Source organism: Rhinatrema bivittatum, chromosome 13 (assembly GCF_901001135.1).
Source record: "Rhinatrema bivittatum chromosome 13, aRhiBiv1.1, whole genome shotgun sequence".
NCBI lineage: Eukaryota > Metazoa > Chordata > Amphibia > Gymnophiona > Rhinatrematidae > Rhinatrema > Rhinatrema bivittatum.
This window is the reverse complement of record NC_042627.1, coordinates 60917908-60936562: the sequence shown is the minus strand read 5'-3', so window position 1 is coordinate 60936562 and position 18655 is coordinate 60917908. Positions and strand designations below refer to the sequence as shown.

The following is an 18655-nucleotide window of genomic DNA, read 5'->3' as shown; positions in this document are numbered from 1 at the left end:
TGGTCCCTGCAAGCTGCAGAAAGTTATTGACAGATTAATAACCCACGTGTAAAAATGGCCACTCAGTGGCCAGTTTACATGTCATAAGCCTAAAACCCATGCAGAAAGAAACCCCCCCCCAACCCAAAGCCTTCCTCCCCTTCCAGGCAGACTGATCCACCCCCACCTTAAAAAACAAAACAAAAACCAAAAACTTAGATGGGGCCTGAGACAAGCTCCCCCACCCTCACTCCTCCTCCTTGGCCAAGTATGCCACAACCCTTACCCTAACAAAAAAAAAAAGTTAAGCCTGTGGGCCCTCCCAGTCCTCATCGTCAACAAAATTGGCCAGAGCTGAACTCCCCGACCCCATTCTACCCTTCGGAGCCCTCCAAATCCCCCTGCACTATGAAATGTCAGTGAAAGGACCAATCTCCTTTCAGAATTGTGAAAGGACAGCCTTCTGAAAGGGGATTGGTCCTTTCACTGACAGTGCAGTGAATAATTCATTGTGTGTCCATCACTTATTTATTTATTTATAGATTCCTTCACCTCTACCAATTGATCCTCCATTGTCAGTGAAAGGACCAGTGGGGGCTGGTACTGCTGCTGTGGGGGAGAAACATTAGAGACGGTGGGGGAAATCAGAGAGAGAGAGAGAGAAACTGGAGGGGAACTTTCATTGGTATGGGCCAATCAGCAATATTGTTGGCCCAAGACCCTGTTTGGGGATATTTTAATTGGCTTTCCTCCTGCCCCTTTGGATTCAAAGTGGCTCCCTCTTAAAAAGCAGCTACTATTATAATGCCTTAAACAGGTCTTTCTATTGTCATTCCACTGGCTCCCTTGTTCAATGACTCAAAAACAGGTAAGTCTGCAGTTGAGCATGTATTGATAGGTCAGCACTCCTTAATGACTGAAAGAGCTTGAGGGAATCGGCTTTTGCATGATAATCATGTTGCCAAAGACAAAGTTGAGAAAACAAAGAGAAACAGCAGTAATTAGTAGACATATTTAATGTTCCATTAGTAAGGAGCATGCCCAATGACTCCCTCAATCATTAACTCTTGCACAAATCCTTAAACCCAGGAATTTATTTTCCTTTGCTTACATGCAGTTAAACTTTTACTATTTTTCACTTTGTTTTATTTTTCTCTTTTAATACAGTATTTATTTAATCAGTATGATTAGCAGTTTGATTGAAAGGTTAAGAGAAATAACCAATAAATGGCTTTCATATATGAGGATTCTCTCTGCATATTTAAGTTATTTTATTATTCTATCTGAAGACATTTAGCTTGATGTGGCACAAAATAAGATTCCATGCAGCTGTATATCTGCCACTCGGGATCAAGCTAAATCAACAACATTACAGGAGTATCCTTACCAGTGGTGATCGCAGCTCTTTGATCCTGCATGCTGAGAGAAATTCTTATGCTGTTTCACTTAGCACAAAATTAGGACAGGGTCTCAGAGACAGCATACTACACCCTTGGTTTTCATGCAAGAGGCGGACCAGGCCTGTCTGTAAGCAGTAAACTCCTCCCTGCTAGGTTGTAGCTTGGGTGATCAGATTTCACAGCCAGCATGGCACCCGAGCTCAGGGCAAAAAGTGGATTCTTCTTCCTTTTTCTTTCCAGCACGCACAATATATCTCTCCTGCACTCCTTAGATAAAGAGCCGAGTTCCATGCTGCAGAGGTGTGGGGGAAAGAGTAAGGAAGTACTTCAGCCTCCTTGCTACTGCTCCCGCCTCTCCCTGTAGCCCATTGGCAGGCCGTGGAACGTCTGACCAATAAGCTACATAGGAAGTCAGACCCTGTGCTTCTGTCTCTCAGCTACTGCTCCCGCCTTCCCCAGCAGCCTATGGCAATCCGGCTTTCCTGAGATGCAGTGGAGACCGGGAAGGCTGCTAATAGAGGGAGGGACCAGAACATGAAAAGAACAGAGCAGCTACGAAGAGGCCGAGAGAACTACTGGGAGATGGTTTAAAAGGGGATAGTGGCTGGGAGAGTGAATGCTGCTATGAGGGGTCGGGGAGAGATACTGAAAGAAGGGATTCTGGCTGGGGGACAAGGGGATGAGGAACTGGGAGAGAAGCTGTGGGAAAAGAGTAGACACAGGCTGTGAGGGCTTGGGACATGAGCTGTGAGAAGGGGAAAGTAACCGAGAAAAGGGAAAACACGCTGGAAGAGAGGACATGGGTTGTGATAAGAGAAGCAGGGGGTAAATGGTTTAGTGCAGGGAAAAGAGGGAGAGAGATTGGGGGTGGTTAATAGGGGAGGTAAACCATGAGAAGGGTTATGAGAAGAGAGGGGATCATGGTGGGAGGGAAGAGGCAAGAGATGAGAAGAGAGCTGGATGTGGCAAGAGGGGGTGAGACTAGGAGGAGGTGAGAGAAGGTACTGCGCTATGGAGAGAGATTTGGTGGCTAGAAAGATACACACATGGAGGAAAAATAGCAAATGATAAAGAAATGCGAGGAAGACCAGAACATAAGCTTAAAAGAAAAGGAATGAGGGATACAGAGAGGAAACTAAGAGAGAAAGCCAAGAGCAAGCAGAGACAGAGAATAGATTCAAACAACAAACATAAAGGTTGAGAAATTATTTATGCAAAGTTTGGTGATAATTTCTGTACGAGCTGGGCAAGGTCAAGTGTGTGTGTGTGTGTGTGTAGATTTTATCTGCCCTTCCAGCCCTGTAGACACCACTATTAAGAAGGGCTGTAGTTTGGGCGTGAATTGAGGTGAACATTGTTCCCCCTGTTCACACAGCAATTATTACTGCTTCCCAGACAGTGTCTGTGTCACTGCCATAAGCCTTCTTCTGCTAGCGGGGAATGGGAACCCTGCCAGAATGTCATCTCAGAGTGCCACCCCGTGGGTCTTCCTGCTGGGAAGGGATGTGTGTGTGTGTGGGAACACACCTGGCATTAAATCCAAAATTCAAAGTGAGATATCCGCTGTGGGGGTATTTTGGGGGACAGTTTCTGCCACCTGAAGTGGCTGCCTCACCCTGCCTCATTATAGAATCGCCCCTGCCCATCCCCAATCTGTTCAGTGCTCTCCTGCCACCCCACCACCTATCCAGCCCACTTTCACCAACCCACTACCCTTCCCTAATAGTCTCGTCCCCTCCCGTCCACTCAGCACCTTGTCTCCAGCTGATACTTGCCCAATCTCAATGCTCTCTCTTCATTCCCCCATACTTACCCCAGCATTCCTTTCCCCCTTCTCCCCTCCTAATGTGGTAGCTCCGACCTCCTCCTGCATTCTTTGGCCATAAGATGGGTTCTTCCTCTGGCCCCTGGGTCTCTTCCTGTTTTTCGGCTGCTGGCAGGATGGGCTCTGCCAGCAGCCTTAGGCCTCGTGGAATTTTGGCACTCAGGTGACCTTTCAGTTCAACTAATGGAAAAACTGCAGGATATTTTAGATTTCTATATGATATAAATCGCACTACAAAAGCAAAGACTGCCATCAGTAAAAGGGGCGTCTGATGTCATGAGATGGCATCATCACAAGCATCTATTTTCTAAAATTAACCATGCCTCAGCAATACTTTTGCCTCAATCAGGAGCATTTCCCCCCAGCCTGAACCCCTTTACTTTCTTTCTTCCCCAGGCCCAACTCCTTCCATGCTCTCTCCTCCTCCCCCACAGGTTGAAATTTATCTTCCCCTTGCCCTATAACTTCCACACGCTCTCCTCTCTGCCCCAGGCCCTACCTCTTCCAGGTGCTCTCTCCCACCCCCACTGGGCTCAACCCCCTTCACTCTTACTCCTTCTTCCCCTTTCAGGTTCAACCCTGTGTGCTCTCCCTCCATCCCCTAAGGCCTGACCGCCTCCACTTAATTTTCTCCCACACCATCAAGACCCCATCCACCAAGGCCTGATCCCTTCTGTGCTTACTCCCTCTCTCCAACTTCCTTCACATTGGTGTGGGCTGAATCTTCCCTCCTACTGGTCCATGCTGATGTTGTCAGTGCTGATACCACCTGTCTCCTTCTGTGCTGCAAGGGCAAATACTGGTTCCAGTGCTGCGTTCTTCCAGTCCATGTGGTTGATGCCAATGCTGCCTCCTTGAGGCCCACAGGTATCCTTTCGCCTACCCACTGATAAACAGTCAGATTCTATGTAAAATATGAAAATTCTGCATAGAAGAGGAATTCTGTGCAAATTCTGCACTGCACAGAATTCTTCCAGGAGTAACATTCATCTGCTACAGTACTAGATATTTATATATGCATTCCTTATCAAGTTCCTTTATATTACAGTCTTCAGTTAGAGATAGGTTTTAAATTTTGCTTAGTTTTCCTCCAAATAAGGTAACCTTTGCACATTTGTCCAGAGCAAAAGTTATCCTGATATCTTTTGGCCAGGCCTTGCCTTAGATTCCCCAGCAGAGACCCTCAATCTTTTTGACTTAACTATCTGAACTTTCAAGTAAGAATTATACACTTCTGAGTTTTCAATGCTATTGAAACTGTAAATGATCCTTATCCAATTTGTTTGATTTCAAATTTGTTGTAATCTGCTTTGAGGCTATTCTTGCAAAAGGGCAGAATATCAAATATCTATAAATCAACAAAACTGAGCAGCTCTTCACCACTCATATTTGTTGTGCATTTATTATTTACAAACAGCGATTGCGATGTTATCTAAGGATTATTAGTGTTTCTAAGATTAAGGCTAAATCCATCTAGGTGAAGTTTAAAAGCCTGGTGGCATGTCAAAACCGGAGAGATACATATGCTCGGCTGATGCGCACGGAGCGGATTTTAAAAGCCGTCCGTGTATGTTCACAAGTGAGAGAGCCCAAAAAGGGGCGAGGCAAAGGCATGGTCTGGGCAGACAAGGGCAGGACCATGGGCGTTCCAGGACTAACATGAAATGTGCCCATAAGTATGTACGTGCACAAGCACATGCCAGGGTCCCCTGCTGCGTAACTTCACTACTGCTATGGATGGCGTGTAAATAATAAAACAAAAAAAAAAACAAGCTAGTCAGCAGGGTTTTAAGAGTTGGTGCTACCGGGGGAAAGAGCGGCTAATAACCTGGGGGGGAGGGGTCTGGAAGTCTTATCCCTTAACTGGGAACGAGCTGGAAAAACTAGTAATAGTGTCGGCGCGCATCCCCCACTTATGCGGTAGAGGCAGCGTTTGTGCGTACATGCATGCGTCCATATAAAATCGTAGGCACGTTTATACACATTCAGCCTATTTTATACCATACGCATGTATGTTATAAAATGGTCACGTCCTTTGGTGCAAGCAGGCATATGTGCATACATGTGTGCCCGTGCACAAGTATCAAAGTTATCATCTCTGGATGCCTAAGCTTTCAGAAGCATTTGAAAAAAATGGACTCTTGTCTCGACGCTTATGCTTCAATAAATCTGCTAGTCTATAAGGTATTAAACCAAAAAGAAGGGGAAGCAAGCAAATTAGTATACATATACTGGTATTATAAGTACCTATGTATTGACATTCAACCAGGCACACAGCCTACGATTGAAAAAAACAGGTCAGAAAATCATATACCGATGTGAGTTCTAATTTGTGATTTTTTGATAATTTTTTTTTTTTTATTTTGACTTTTGCAAATAAAAACTGGAACAGTCCTTAATCTCCTTTCTTAGCAAAAAACTTGTCATCAACATCCATAGCAATGTCTATTGTAAAATACTAAAAGCTTGCAAGCAGTGCCTTGGCTGTTCATCCTCTGTAAACGACCATCCTCTTAAGTCAGCCACTGTTCATTTATAAAACTGCCCAACACTGCCACCGTTTCGGCAGATACTGCCTGCTTCAGGGGCGTAGTGTTCCAGCCTGTGTCATTTTTGCTATTATAGACCGACATGGCTACTCCTCTGAAAATTCTAAACAATGTTTCATTTTTCATGTCCACCTGATAGCATTTATTTTATGTCAAAATAAATACATTCTTAAATGAACTTATTAGAGTAACGCTTCTTAAAATATACATTTTATTGTTACTGGTCTTTATTGTGAATGTGTCATTCAAATTGTGAAGGTACATACCTTTACAAACTTTTGGAAAGAAGGATTTTCATTGCAGAGGAAAATAGCTATAAAATGTTGAAATTCATTAAATATTTAAATTTTCCCTCATCTACACTGTGGAATGCTTTGTAGAAATACTGTATAAAATAAGGCAGACTTCTGATAGGGAATGTAGTTATAAAATTTTAGGGGAGAAGAATGGAAAGTCCCAACTTAATTTTTTTTAAACGATAATAGTCCACTGTGAAGATCACTGGGCAGCCAGCAAAGCTGAACAGCTTGACCTCATCATCTAGCTTTGTTGCCAATACATTATATTTTCTGTTTTACTCTTGAGACTTATCAATTAACTTATTTAAATCAATAAAAATCAAAACCAATATTTAAACATATGTATCTTTCCATACAGTGTAATACAAATTTGTCATTGTATAGTAATTTGTTTTATGAAAATAAAAGGTCTGTACATCAATGTATATTATGATTATGAACCATGTAAATCTGTAATGCATCTAAAGTTGGCTTTGGCTTTTTTCTTATAAATTCATAGAAAATATTGAACATCTAACAAAATAAATAAAACATTTCAATCATTGATGCTAATAATCAAGTTCAAAAATTCTTTTCATTTTTTTTTTTTTTTTACATTTGCTACTAAATTTCTTTAAGAGAAACTGCTATCAGTAGTGCTCAGAAGTGAATGATTGCACTTTCCGTGATGTGAAAAAATAGAGTACATCTATTTTTCATAAATCAGAAACTTCTTTATGAAGAAGCATTGAATGTTCATATCTTCTAATTGTTGCACCTGTTTTAAGTGCTTATAAAGCATTTAGTGTTCTCATACAAACCTGTGAAATCACTAGTAGATCTCTCCTTCATTTGTAAAATTGAGGTTTATGCAGTGTCTTCCAGACAATACCCTTCTGAAGAGGTCTTGTAGCTTCTCATACTGGTATGGAGATAACACACGTTTGCTTATAGATGCTTGTCGGTACTGAGACTGCAGCAATCCAGTGTAATTTAACAGGAAAAGTTCATACACTGCAGTTTGCAGGAGCCTGACCTCACTCGCTTTCCACAAGTTTTTAGACTGGTCATACTGTAACACTGTAGAGACCAAAACAAACTGGATAATCAAATGAACAAAAGTGAACTCTGATGAATATGCTTCTGGACACATTCTGCAGTCTGCTCCCTATTCAGGAGGCGGTCGGAGAGTTCGTAGCTGTCTTTCATCTAATCCTTTCCAATATTTGAAATTATTGTCTAAGTGCTGCATCAAGTTTGGCAGGTCTGCAAATGCTATTGAAAAAGAAAAATTAGCAACTTAAGTAATGACATGATGAAGAACGTTTTCCAATACAACATATTGTGTGATTAACATGTTAACGCGCTATGACGCATAGGTTTCTTATTATCTGTTTGTAGATACCAGTATACTACTGGAAAATACCAGTTATTGCAATAATCTTGTAATTTAGAAAATGTTAATGAATCAAGGTGGATATTAAACTGCTCACTGGGACCATTCTTAGACATGATCAGTAGAAACTTTATACATTTTCATAATGGTAGAAACAGAAAAACTGTAAAACTGGCAGAAAAACACCTGCATACACACCCATATACACATGTATAGGGCCACATGCAGATCTACCCCAGTATTTTATAACCCTTGTGTATCATATCTTGCAGGTTGTAAAAATACTCATAAATCTACCCTGCATGTATAAGATACACGTAAAGAGATATTCAAGTTAGCCGATATGTTCAGATATAACCTAAGTGGCTGTTTTGCCACTACTTAGCCAGATAAGTCTTAAAAGCACAACCTATCTGGCTAAGATAGCCAGATAAGTCTTAGATTTGTCTAGCTATCTTACTTAGCTGGATAGGTAGCACTTTTAAGACTTATCTGGCAAAGTAACAGCAAAGAACTTACCCAGCTAAATGGTGATGTGTATTTTTGCTTTCAGTTTTAAAAATATATGCATGCACCAGGCGCGAACAAAAGTATGACGGATTTCATAAGATACGCGCGTATCTTATAAAATCCGGGGTTGGCGCTCACAAGGGGGTGCACATTTGTGCAACTTGTGCGCGCTGCCCATTCCCTCCAAGGCCGTTCTGAAATCGGAGCGGACTCAGAGGGAACTTTCCTTCCGCCTCCCCCCACCTTCCCCTCCCTTCCCCCACCTAACCCACCCCCCCGGCCCTATCTAAAACTCCCCCTACCTCTGTAGCAGAAGTTACGCCTGCTTGAAGCAGGCGTAATTTTGCGCGTGCCGGGCTGGCTGCTGCGCGCAGTGTTCTGGTCCGGAGGCTGCGGCCACGCCCGCGGCACCGCCCCCGGATGACACGCCGACCACATCACGCCCCCCCGACACGCCCCCCGTGTCACGCCTCCCGACATGCCCGTCCCAGGGCTTTGTGTGCACCGGAAGCCTATGCAATATAGGCTCGGTGCACGCAGGGGGGGTTTAAAAGGGTTACGTGTGTACCTTATGGGGTAGATTTTAAAAGAAGCGCGATCAGCCTACTTTTGCTTGCGCATCAGACTCAAGCAAAAGTACGCTGGATTTTAGTAGATACGCGCGGAGCCGCGCATATCCACTAAAATCCTGGATCGGCGCGCGCAAGGCTATCGATTTTGTATAGCCGGCGCGCGCCGAGCCGCGCTGCCTACCCCCGTTCCCTCCAAGGCCGCTCCGAAATCGGAGCGGCCTCGGAGGGAATCCTCTAACGCCCTCCCCTCACCTTCCCCTCCCTTCCCCTACCTAACCCACCCGCCCGGCCCTGTCTAAACCCCCCCCTTACCTTTGTTGGGGGATTTACGCCTCCCTCCGGGAGGCGTAAATCCCCGCGCGCGATCGGGACTCCTGCGCGCCGGGCCGCGACCTGGGGGCGGGTACGGAGGGCGCGGCCACGCCCCGGGCCGTAGCCACGCCCCCGTACCCGCCCCCAAAACGCTGCCGACACGCCCCCGCAACGCCGTGCGCTCCGGCCCCGCCCCCCGACACGCCCCCGACACGCCCCCCTCCGAGAACCCCGGGACGTACGCGAGTCCCGGGGCTCTGCGCGCGCCGGGAGGCCTATGTAAAATAGGCTTCCCGGCGCGCAGGGCCCTGCTCGCCTAAATCCGCCCGGTTTTGGGCGGATTTAGGCGAGCAGGGCTCTGAAAATCCGCCCCTATGCGCGTAACCCTTTTAAAATCCGGCCCTAAGTCTGTAAATTTTGTAACATGCGCGGTTGAAGGAAATTACCAGATTTAACAATTACTCTACCAGTTTGCAAAGTCCATGTGCAGGTCATTGAGTCACTCCTGGTTTTTCAGCCTTAGCTGCTTCCAGTTCTCCCAGACCCCCCATCCATCAGCACGTCACAATAAAATGTAATATTACTTATGCCAGATAATGAGGTGTAAATATACCCAAGTTATCTGCCAAATCTATATGTGTAAGAGAGCGAGAGAGACTTTATAAGAGTATGAAATCAGCCATAAGTCTGACACCAGACACTAGAAAGCTATGATTTAGAATTAATTTTCATTTTTTGTTTTAAGCTCATAGCATAATGGGCATGCACTGCTGTATCTTGACTGTGGAAAGTCACAGACTCGTTCACGAAGAATGAAATACGATATTTAGAAGGATAATGTAACTTTTATTTTTGTAACTTCTTTCTTTCATGGGCTATCTGGCATCTTATTAAATTCAACACTTAAACAACAGTTTTTTAGATATGTTTTTTGTCATTTTAAATATGTGATTTTTTGGTTTTTGGTGTCAGCAGTGGGTGTCTTATTTGCTAAAGGTTTCCCCCTGAAGCAGTTATCAGTGAAACAAGGGCCTTTGTCAAGGATCTAACATCATACCCAAGAAATACATTGCACCATTCTACATACCTTCAATTTGTAAAAAGGGTGTTTAGTTTGTAATCCAGCCTTTGGGATTGTTAAAACATGTAACATATTTCAGCACTGTACACTCCTACATACTTTTAAAATGTTACAATGATCTCCTTGTAATATAATATACTGTTGATTCAGTACTTGCTAGCTTTTCAAAGATTTTCCCATGCATTTGATACTGTGATATTGAATTATGTGCGTGATTACAATGTGTACAGTTTTACATAGTCATAAGCAGTATGGCACAGAATGTATTCAAAATTATAAATGTATATGTTTTTGCATAGTCACAAATCTTAACGTATAAGTGCTCAATTATTTTTATGAAATTTGTTAATAAAGAAACATTTTTAATTTATCACGATATTAGAACTGGTGCCTCTTTATAGGGATCTAAAGGTCCAGTGATTTTTTTGGGGGTAAGGCTGGAACATAGTGTCGTAACACCAGTATCTAATATTATGTTTATCACAATCATTTATACGTACCAGAAGTCTCCCCATAATTTAATGAAGCCATTTGCACCTATACTGCATCAATAGGCTATATATCCAGAGACAGGGTAATTTAAATGGAGAAAAATCCATCAGTAGTACTTTATACATTCCTTTTTGTGACAATGCTATTTAATTAGTATAAACAATTATAGTACTTCTCTTCAAAAGTCTGTAAAATTCACAATTTGAGAAATGTATGTCCTTGAAAATGTTTAGCTACTGCATTACAATTTTATACAATGAGTGCCGAGTATTTTTGTTTTTGTACAGTGATATGTCATCTTATATTAGATATATAGTATTATTCATCAATAAAAGAAACATTTAGATTTCAACCTGCCTTGCACTACTTTTTTCTATTTGAATGGCATATAGGAAAGGTTAAAACATGGTGCACAAGATCAAGCTGAACTCTATTACAGTTCTACATTGATTTAGTTGAAGGATGCAAGTAATTGCCAATGGCGCTTCACAAATTAATCCTGCGGGTTAATATTTTAAATGAAATATACCTAATATTTATTAAACATGACTTCTTATAGTGATAGTATTTAGATGCTTTCACCATTGCTAGAAATCCACATAGAGTACAGTAATCTTAGATCACACATTGCTTTTTGAAAAAAAAGATATGTAACTTAGATTTAAAAAGTTAGTATAAAAAAGTTCACATGTGTCAACTTACCATCCCAAGCATCAAACATATCCATGATGAAGTAATCAATAAATGAGATTTGGGATTTAGGGATGCTACATGTATTTCTGTCAAAGACAGGCATAACCACTGGTAACCCTTGCCTTTTTTCTTCATCAGTCTGCAAAATAAGCATTTTTGTGAACTCTTGACAGTGCACATCATATCAATTGTAATGAATGACTGAATTATTTTTATTTTCTCATAATTATATCTAGATTTGCTAATTTGGCTTTATAGGATGTGGGACACATATCGTAGATCATCAACCTTTACTGTTCTAGATGAAGGCAAAGAAAACAGAATACCTATAATACTATCTGCAAACTAGTTAGTCCCACTGTGAAACTAAGTAACAACTTTTTGCGAACTGTATTGCTAAAATGAAAAGAGTTTACTGGATACAGCATGCTAAAAGGCTTATCACTGTGAGCAATAAATACAATGTGCTATGTAAGTATAATGCAGGCAGCTTGCATTCTTATATTTAATAAAGGTGATATTTAATCAAATTAGCTAAGATACACCACAGCATTTGCAAATTACTGTGGTACATTATCATTTGGTGATCTCTGTGGATTTGTTTAAATTATAATTCTGAGTTCAATCTAGAAATGTCTTACCTGTGCAAAATATTCTTCCGAGATGCGCCCTGCCCATTCAATGCATTGCTCCAGAGCCCTACATGGATTGGAAATGTCAGCACACTTTATCAGCATACGCTTAATAAGAATTCGGTTTTCAGGAGATGTAAGGATATTTTTGATTGAGTCGTCATCAGTACCTGTACCCTATGAATTAAAAAGGAACAAGCAAAAAAAACCCCATCAACTTTATCCCTGTAGTTTGAAACAGAATAGAGTAGGGTAGCCTAGTGGTTAGAGTAACAGACTGAGAACCAGGAAAGCCTGTGTTTGAATCCTGTGTTTAAAGTGAATTTTTAAAAGCTTTATGTGAATAGAGTTAGTATATACACATATAAATAGCCTGCACTTGTAATGCACAAGTTGCTATTTTAGAAGAGAATGTTTACAGTAGGCAATTTATTCAGGCAAATTTTATATCTGTTAATTATCTTGTGTAATTAATATCAGACTCCGCTGTTGTCTGGGTGAAATGGGAGAGTTCAGGGTGAAGTACTATTAGGTTCTCAATGAATTGGAGACAGACTGGGTGAAGCGGTAGCAATTGTACAAGCATTTAAAAAATATATCTACTTCCATGTATAAATCAGGGTTTTACACGAACAAGTTCTAATTTTTTTTTCTGCATAAAATATATGAACATATATGTTTATAAAATAGATAAAAAAAAGTATGCTCTTTCAATGTGTTTCTGATAATTGCATGTAATGCACCATACGCACATATGTAGGGGGATGGACATATATGTATGTTATACTTGCGCAGACCAGAATGCACAGTTATAAAATACTATGTAGATCTCAGAGTGCCCGTATATACGGATATGTGGAGTTCTTTGAAAATTATCCTCTTAGACTGTAAGCCTTTTAGGGTCAGGGAAATACTATACCTGAATGGAACTTGCCTTGAGGTAACAATGAAAAGGCATGAGATAAAAAAAATGACCTGTCTTTTTTTTTTGAGGGAGAAAAAATTCTGTGTATATGAAAATTAAATATATATATATATATTTAATCAAGACCATTCAAAAATATAATTTTTTAACTTAACTCCTATCTGACATACATATTTAGTATTAAAATAAAGGAAAGAGTCCATAATTAAGCTCTGCAATTCATTGCCAGAGGAGGTGGTTATGGCAGTTAGTGTAACTGGGTTTAAAAAAAGGTTTGAATGAGTTCCTAGAGCAGAAGTCCATAAACTGTTATTAATCAATAAGGCTTAGTAGCTTGGGATCTATTCATTCAATGTTTGGGTACTTGCCAGGTATTGTGATTTGGATTGGCCACTGTTGGACACAGCATACCGGGCTTGATGGACTCTTGGTCTGACCCAGTATGGCATGTTCTTATGTCCTTATGGATTGGCAAGGGCTGAGGGTGCAGCAGTTAGCATTCACGGCCCATCGGAAAATAATAAGAGTGTGAGGGAGTCTCAGCAATTGCTTAAGTGTGTCAGCTACTTAAGGACCAATCTGTAGCGAGCTCCAGAAGGAACTGTGGTTTGCAGGGGTAGAGGGTGACTTGTTGAAGTTGGTGGTGGATCAGAAAATTTGCTGCTGCTGCATGACCTAGAACAAAGTACAGCCTCCTACATTACCCTGTGAACACTACATTCTTTGTTGCAAAAAGCCTATCACATTTATCCTCACAGCAACCCAATCCTTAGAGATCACAATAGCTAAATCCTTAAATAAACACCTAATCTACTAACAGAAGTTTCAATAAAATATGTGAATTAAAAATATTTTCTGTAAGAACATTCAAAACCCTTTCTGTATGCAAGTTAAATTCATAAAGCACAAACTTGTTTAAAATAGAAATGTTGCCATGAAAGCCAGTGATAAGCACCATCATTTTCACAGTAAGAATTAAAGTTATGCAAGAATTGGGCCTTTAAAATACAGACAGACCCTCAACTAATACAGAAAAGAAATGTGCCAACAAAAACTGAATTGGAAACCACAAGCCCAACTGTGTTATGCCATGCAACAATGGAAAAACAAACATCATTCCTCTCAAAACATCAAGCAATAAAACTGGAGATATAAAACATCCTTCATATTAAACCATGCTAATAAAAAGATAAAATGTCAAAACAGCAGACAAACAGCCAATGAAAAAAAACTTGCATAAATTTGTTCTAATATTTCCCAAACACCAATAAAATATTTCAAAACATCTGATGAATGAAACATCCAATAATTAAATAATATTCTAATATAAAAAAATAACATTTAAAACAATAGAAACTTCAAATTATACCCAATAATTAAAACTAATAAGAATTAAAAAAAAAATCTGTTTTCCATACCTGGGATCTTTTGATTTCCCATCACCCTGAGATTATTGTGCATGAGGGGAGGTAGGGCCACACAAACTATCTTCTCACTCTCCCTCACTCACAACACATACTAACATTACTTCTTTCAGAACTCCCTCCCTCATGTACATGCCAATGCTTTCACACACATTCTCCCTCTCTCACACACAAGGGTTCTCTCTTCCTCACACACACAAACTATGGGGTAGATTTTAAAAGAAGTGTGTTATAAAATCCAGGGGCAACCCGCGCATGTTATAAAATCCGGGGGCCACGTGCACATGCGTGCTGGATTTTATAATCCGCGGGCAGCGCGTGCAAGGGGGGGATACTTACGCAATTTCTGCACAGAGACACATCCTGGCCTTCCCCAGTTCCCTCCCTGCTGCTCTAATTAAGGAGCGGACTAGGAGGGAACTTGCCTACCCCCCTACCTAACCTTCCTTCCCCTTCCCCTCTCCTCCCCACCCCCTAAACCTACCCTACCTTACCTAAGAACATAAGAAAATGCCATACTGGGTCAGACCAAGGGTCCATCAAGCCCAGCATCCTGTTTTCAACAGTGGCCAATCCAGGCCATAAGAACCTGGCAAGTACCTAAAAACTAAGTCTATTCCATGTTACCATTGCTAATGGCAGTGGCTGTTCTCTAAGTGAACTTAATAGCAGGTAATGGACTTCTCCTCCAAGAACTTATCCAATCCTTTTTTAAACAGAGCTATACTAACTGCACTAACCACATCCTCTGGCAACAAATTCCAGAGTTTAATTGTGCGTTGAGTAAAAAAGAACTTTCTCCGATTAGTTTTAATTGTGCCCCATGCTAACTTCATGGAGTGTCCCCTAGTCCTTCTATTATCTGAAAGAGTAAATAACCGATTCACATCTACCCGTTCTAGACCTCTCATGATTTTAAACACCTCTATCATATCCCCCCTCAGTCGTCTCTTCTCCAAGCTGAAAAGTCCTAACCTCTTTAGTCTTTCCTCATAGGGGAGTTGTTCCATTCCCCTTATCATTTTGGTAGCCCTTCTCTGTACCTTCTCCATCGCAATTATATCTTTTTTGAGATGCGGCGACCAGAATTGTACCTACCCACTGTACCAGCCGCCTCCAGCTCTGCCCCACCCCCCGGACCGCCCCTCCCCGCCCCTTTATCTGGGCCTGGCACTTCGGCACGTAACAGGGGTTATGCGTGTGACCTGGGCCCCTTTGAAAATGTGCGAGTGTGCGCAAAGCCCAGCCACACGCGTAACCCCCGTTTTTTTTACGCGCATAAGTGATTTCAAATCTGTCCATATGTGTGTGTACACGTGCCTGTAGGAGCCGGTTTGTGACACACAGGCAAGTGTTCACAGACACATAGCCTCTAAACACAGACACACATAGCCTCTCACACATACAGGCTCTCGTACAGACATACTCACACCCACAGGCACACAAGATCTCACAGAGACATGCACACAGGCTCTCACATATACAGGGTTTCATACATAAACACACACTCACAGGCTCTCACACAGATAAACACACAAATATGCACACAAGATCTCATACAGACACACACGCATGCACTCAGCCTCTCACAGACATATACACATGCCCACAAGCTCTTACACAGACGTGCCCACACAAACCCACATGGCCTATTTTTCACCACAGGTTGCACCCTGCCAGCCTCTTCTTCACTCATGGCCCTGGCGGTCTCTTCTTCACTTCGGGCCATGGTGGGATGGAGTCTGCGACAGCTTCCCGAGCAGGTGGTGCCTGTGCACCATTGTGTAGTATGAACACTATGTCCATGGTGGCTTGTGCTCCATAGTCAGATGACCGTCACTGATAACCGAGCTAAACAAGAGGAGGAGTGAGCTGGGAAAAAGCCCTCAGTAGTTGCAAAGGAAGGTATATGAAACCTCAGCCTCTGATCTTACCTCCCCCATCCCCTAGTCAGTCTTTCCACACACATCTGCTTCCCAGCTGTGTCTAAATAAAGAAGTCCAGCCTTTAGGGATCTAGGACCTTAAAACAGAGGTCAAAGGTCATGGCAGGTAAGGAAGGACATCAGCTTGCATCAGAGAACTGGTATATGGTGAGAGGATATTACCTCCAAGCACATTATATCCATGCAACTGTAGCAGAAACAGCACCCAGGGCCTGATTTACTAAGAGGTCAATATACATTACCTGCTCTTCAGGTTTTGAAACTAGGTGAATTTACCCAGTTATGTTTGAGGGGTGATTTTGAAAAGGATTTACGTATGTAAACTTTTGATTTATGCATATAAATAGCCTTTTGAAAATTGCCCAAATGTTCTGCACTTAGAAATGTGTCGAAAAGGGATTTTGTGTGTACTTTTGCATGCACTAAATAAAAAAAAAAAAAAGAGGCATTCGGGTGTCCAGACAGAACTTACATACATACATTCAATTTTTGGAAGTATATGTGTAAGTATACACGCACAAAGTTACACCTGTTCCTTGTTAGTGCAGAAAATCATAGCAACTGACTAAATCTGAAAGCCCTCCCCATGAATGCCTCTGTTTCAGTCCCCTTTTTTAGCCTGCTAAATTTGCGCAGCTTGAGATTTTAATTGCACATGTTTAGCCAGTTAAAGAGGTCACATTTTTAAACATCTTGAGTTTCATGGCTACAACCCTACTTTAGCTGGGTAAATATTTGGAATAACTGACACCTAAGCCTTTTTTCTACAGACACAAATGTGAAAAAGGCTTAAGAAATCAGGTCCCAAATGTAAGTGTTTTCAGGGGTAAATAGGAGAGAAAACTATAGACCATGCCCAATAGATGTGTGCAGTTTTTCCTGCCTAGCAGTATCTGAAAAAAATAGCAGGAGCAAAGTGCATGGGCTCCTTTATAATCACAGACCTTGTGAGGAGAATTTTCAAAGATCTCCACATGGTCTCAAATACATGAGAATGTGGGCGCTTGAAGATCTACTATAGTATCTTAATCTGCATGCATCTGGACCGTGTAGATGATAAAATACGCATATATCCATCTCAAAATATGCGTGTGTTTCAGGGCGTGCAAATATTTGCAAGGCACTGAAAGCATAACTCTCTCTATCTGATAAACATAAGCGTGTATATTTTAAGTGCAAAAAAATAGGGGAGGTAGTTTTCAAAGAAGTTACACACGTAAATGTAACATAGTATCGTAGCAATTTTCAAAGACCATTTACACACAAAGTGTGCTTATGGGTGTCAAACCTATGGTCAATTCAATAGCAAATATTGTAGCAATTTTCAAAAGCCCATTTGCACAAGTAAAGTGCATTTACAAATGTAAAACAGTTTAAGCGTGTAAATCCTTTCAAAATATACCAATTTAACTTGAACACATAAAACCCTAATTTAGACGCAGAATTAGATATTTTAAAATGTGTACATATCTGAAATCACCCTTTTGCAGATACCTCTACCAGTTCATCTAGTCCAGAGCTTTCCAATCTGTGTGTCGGGACACGTTAGTGTGTCGCCTGCAGTGTGCAGGTGTGTCGCGCAAGCCCGGTCAACTCTGATGCGAGTTTGGGCTTTTTTTTTTCTAGAGATTCACTTTTTTTTTTCAGTTTATGGGTTGCTTATTATTGGGTGATTTTTGCTGTCAATCGCGTTTTTTGGGGGGGCTTGGTGGGTGGAACGAGCCCAGCCATCCTTGCATTGGCTGCTGCTGCCGATGAGGCCTGGCCATGAGGAGTACTGACTGCAAGCAGCAGTGTCTGGTGATCATGGAAGGGAGTGAAGCACTTAACTGGCAACAATCAAAAAGACGAGGTACATGAGTGTGGGGGCCAGACATGTGCTGGGGGGAGAGAGATGAGTGAGTGGGGGGCAAACGTGCTGGGGGGACAGACATGTGCTTGAGGGGGAGAGATATGAGTGTGTGGGGGCCAGACATGTGCTGGGGGGAGGAGAGAGATGAGTGTGTGGGGGACAGACAATTTGTTTTATTATTGTTTCTCATAAATTATAACAATAACATGAATCTTGGAATATATATTTTTAATATAAATTTAAGGTTTTCATGAGATAGGTTGTGTCGTGAAACATTTTATTTATGTATATATTTAAGGAAACATACATAAATTGTCGAAATATGTTTCGTTCGTTTAACCTTTAACCTCTGGTTTACTAGTAGACTGAATTACCGTGTCGTGAAATTATGTTTGTCTAAAAAGTGTGTCACCAACATGAAAAGTTTGGAAAGCTCTGATCTAGTCTGTCTCCAGTTCTCTAAGACCTTCCTGTACACTTCACCATGTACTCTCCCTAGTTTACCCAGACCTCCCACTCAAAGATAGCAGACAACTGACATCAGTTGTGCTAGTTAATTAGCAGGTGTAAAATTGTGCAAATAAATTCCCTAATGTATTTGCATAAATCTCTTATAAACAGCACCTTTTGACTGTATTTCGCCTCGGAATGTCTTAGCCTGACCCTTTTTTGTGCAGGTACATGTGTATGCGAAACAGAAAATATGCACTCTTTGAGGTTTATGAAATAGCATGTACATGAATACAAGCTACTTATGCTCATATATGCTAATTTTACACATGTGACTCCT

The 18655-nt window shown here is 41.5% G+C and overlaps 1 protein-coding gene and 1 long non-coding RNA gene across 7 annotated transcripts in view; both read right to left on the bottom strand.

Annotated features, from left to right (window-relative positions):
• The window catches only part of LOC115074760, a 52070-nt gene extending 50250 nt beyond the window's left edge, over nt 1–1820 (bottom strand). For both annotated transcript variants that reach the window (XR_003852334.1, XR_003852335.1), the window contains exon 1: nt 1367–1820. This is a non-coding gene — a long non-coding RNA (uncharacterized LOC115074760). The remainder of the gene's footprint in view (nt 1–1366) is intronic.
• A 4126-nt stretch (nt 1821–5946) lies between these two features.
• Nucleotides 5947–18655, bottom strand: part of PDE8A (phosphodiesterase 8A) — a 399353-nt gene continuing 386644 nt past the window's right edge. For all 5 annotated transcript variants that reach the window (XM_029575868.1, XM_029575867.1, XM_029575869.1 and 2 more), the window contains exons 20-22: nt 11729–11896; nt 11097–11226; nt 5947–7306 (exon numbers count right to left, since the gene is read on the bottom strand). In XM_029575868.1, coding sequence (XP_029431728.1) covers nt 7200–7306; nt 11097–11226; nt 11729–11896 — 405 coding nt within the window. In that variant the 3' untranslated portion in view covers nt 5947–7199. The remainder of the gene's footprint in view (nt 7307–11096; nt 11227–11728; nt 11897–18655) is intronic.